General features: G+C 39.5%; 1 protein-coding gene across 3 annotated transcripts in view; it reads left to right on the forward strand.

Annotated features, from left to right (window-relative positions):
• The window catches only part of hivep3a (HIVEP zinc finger 3a), a 75,853-nt gene extending 74,432 nt beyond the window's left edge, over positions 1–1,421 (forward strand). For all 3 annotated transcript variants that reach the window (XM_014032438.1, XM_014032440.1, XM_014032439.1), the window contains one exon: positions 264–1,421. In XM_014032438.1, the coding sequence (XP_013887892.1) occupies positions 264–548 (285 nt within the window). In that variant the 3' untranslated portion in view covers positions 549–1,421. The remainder of the gene's footprint in view (positions 1–263) is intronic.
• The last annotated feature ends 141 nt before the right edge of the window (positions 1,422–1,562 follow it).

A 1,562-nucleotide genomic window follows, 5' to 3' on the forward strand; every position in this document is an offset into this window, starting at 1 on the left:
GAGTTTTACTTTTAAACTGTAAGTGTTTTAATTTAGTTATGCTAGTTATGATAGTTTAGTTATGATGTAAATACAATAAAATTAAACCAAGATTTATAATAATTATCATTTTGATCCATACATTAGTAATGTCTGACTGGACCTCGTGTCACTTTATGTTCAACAAATTAGCCCCTGAGGTCAAAAAGGTTAAGACCCCCTGATTTAAACACTAATCCTCATCAGTATCACTAAAGTAAGGTTTTGTGTTTGTGTTGTTGCAGTCTGTGAAGGACACTGGTCTGGTCTTCAACCAACATCCCACCCAGCCTGGAGGGTCCAGCAGCCTCCTGAGCCACCTCCCTCTGCACTCACAGCAGCCCTGCAGAACCCCCACCCTCCTCATCTCCATCGGGGGGATTCACATGATCCAGCCCAGGTCCACTCTCCCTCTGTACGACTTGGTGAGCCGCCGGACTGACCCCAGCCTCCCCCATGGACAGATCGCTGTGACGGTCCCTCAAAGAGCCGGAGCCGCCCAGCAGCCGGGCCGGTCCACAGAATCCTGAAGCTTCTGGACAGGAAGGAGAAGGAAGTCTCCCCGTCTAACAGTCATCCGGTCCTGGGACRGACCAGCACTTTTACAGATACTCAAGGCCAAATAAAACTCCGCCTCCTTCCTCTCAGACTCCCCTCTGATTGGACGGAGAGTTTAAAGGGACAGTGCAACAAAACTGAGGCGCAGAGCGTTTAAAGTCCAACAGAAATAAACATGAGCACTTGAGCACCGCTTCTGAATGATGTAATCTTATGAAAAAAAAAATATATATATAGGTACTATGTTAGATATGCAGTACGTTTTGTAAGTCTTTTTTACCCCCTGGTTTGATGTCATTGGTGTTAATTTATTTACGTGCTAATATGCAAAATCTGTACAATATTATGCAACAGCAACAGGATTGAAAATAGTTTTATTCACTTTTCATATTGAACAACTCTAATGTACAGTTGTTGTGTTCATGTACTGTATCAGCAAAACAAATGGAGAAAAAAAAAGTACCACAAATATTTATTCCCTCAGAAGAACTCAGTATTTTGAAGTGCAATTTTCTGTCAGGACTGTAAAACGTCATTTTTTTAAAGCTGTGATTATTGTTCTGATTTGTATGTTTTTCAGTTTTTGTGTTTAAAAAACGTTTCTGCTCAGCTGGTTTAGTTTTTTTATTGTAAGAGAAGTTGTTTGAGGTTAAAAACGTGGAAAAGTTTCATGTTTCTGGTAGTTTGGTAACAAAACACATGTTTGTTTTCTTGTTTTTGTTTTTGACCCAAACATTCAGCTGTTTTCATGTTCATCATTAAACTTCTCATTTTTACAGATTTATATGAAAACTGCAGTAAGTCTCCATTGTTTAATGTCTATGAAATAAAGTTTCTGTCCATTTTGAGGAGAAGGTATGTGGAGCACCTCGGCACAAAGAATATCTTACATGTTGTAGATACTGTAGCACTGCAAAAACTGTCCACCTAACCAAGTTTTAAAACCTTATATCAGCCAAAAAGTCTTTTTGATCTTGTTTTCAGAC

This window comes from Austrofundulus limnaeus, unplaced genomic scaffold, assembly GCF_001266775.1.
Source record: "Austrofundulus limnaeus strain Quisiro unplaced genomic scaffold, Austrofundulus_limnaeus-1.0 Scaffold1448, whole genome shotgun sequence".
NCBI classification, from domain to species: Eukaryota; Metazoa; Chordata; class Actinopteri; order Cyprinodontiformes; family Rivulidae; genus Austrofundulus; species Austrofundulus limnaeus.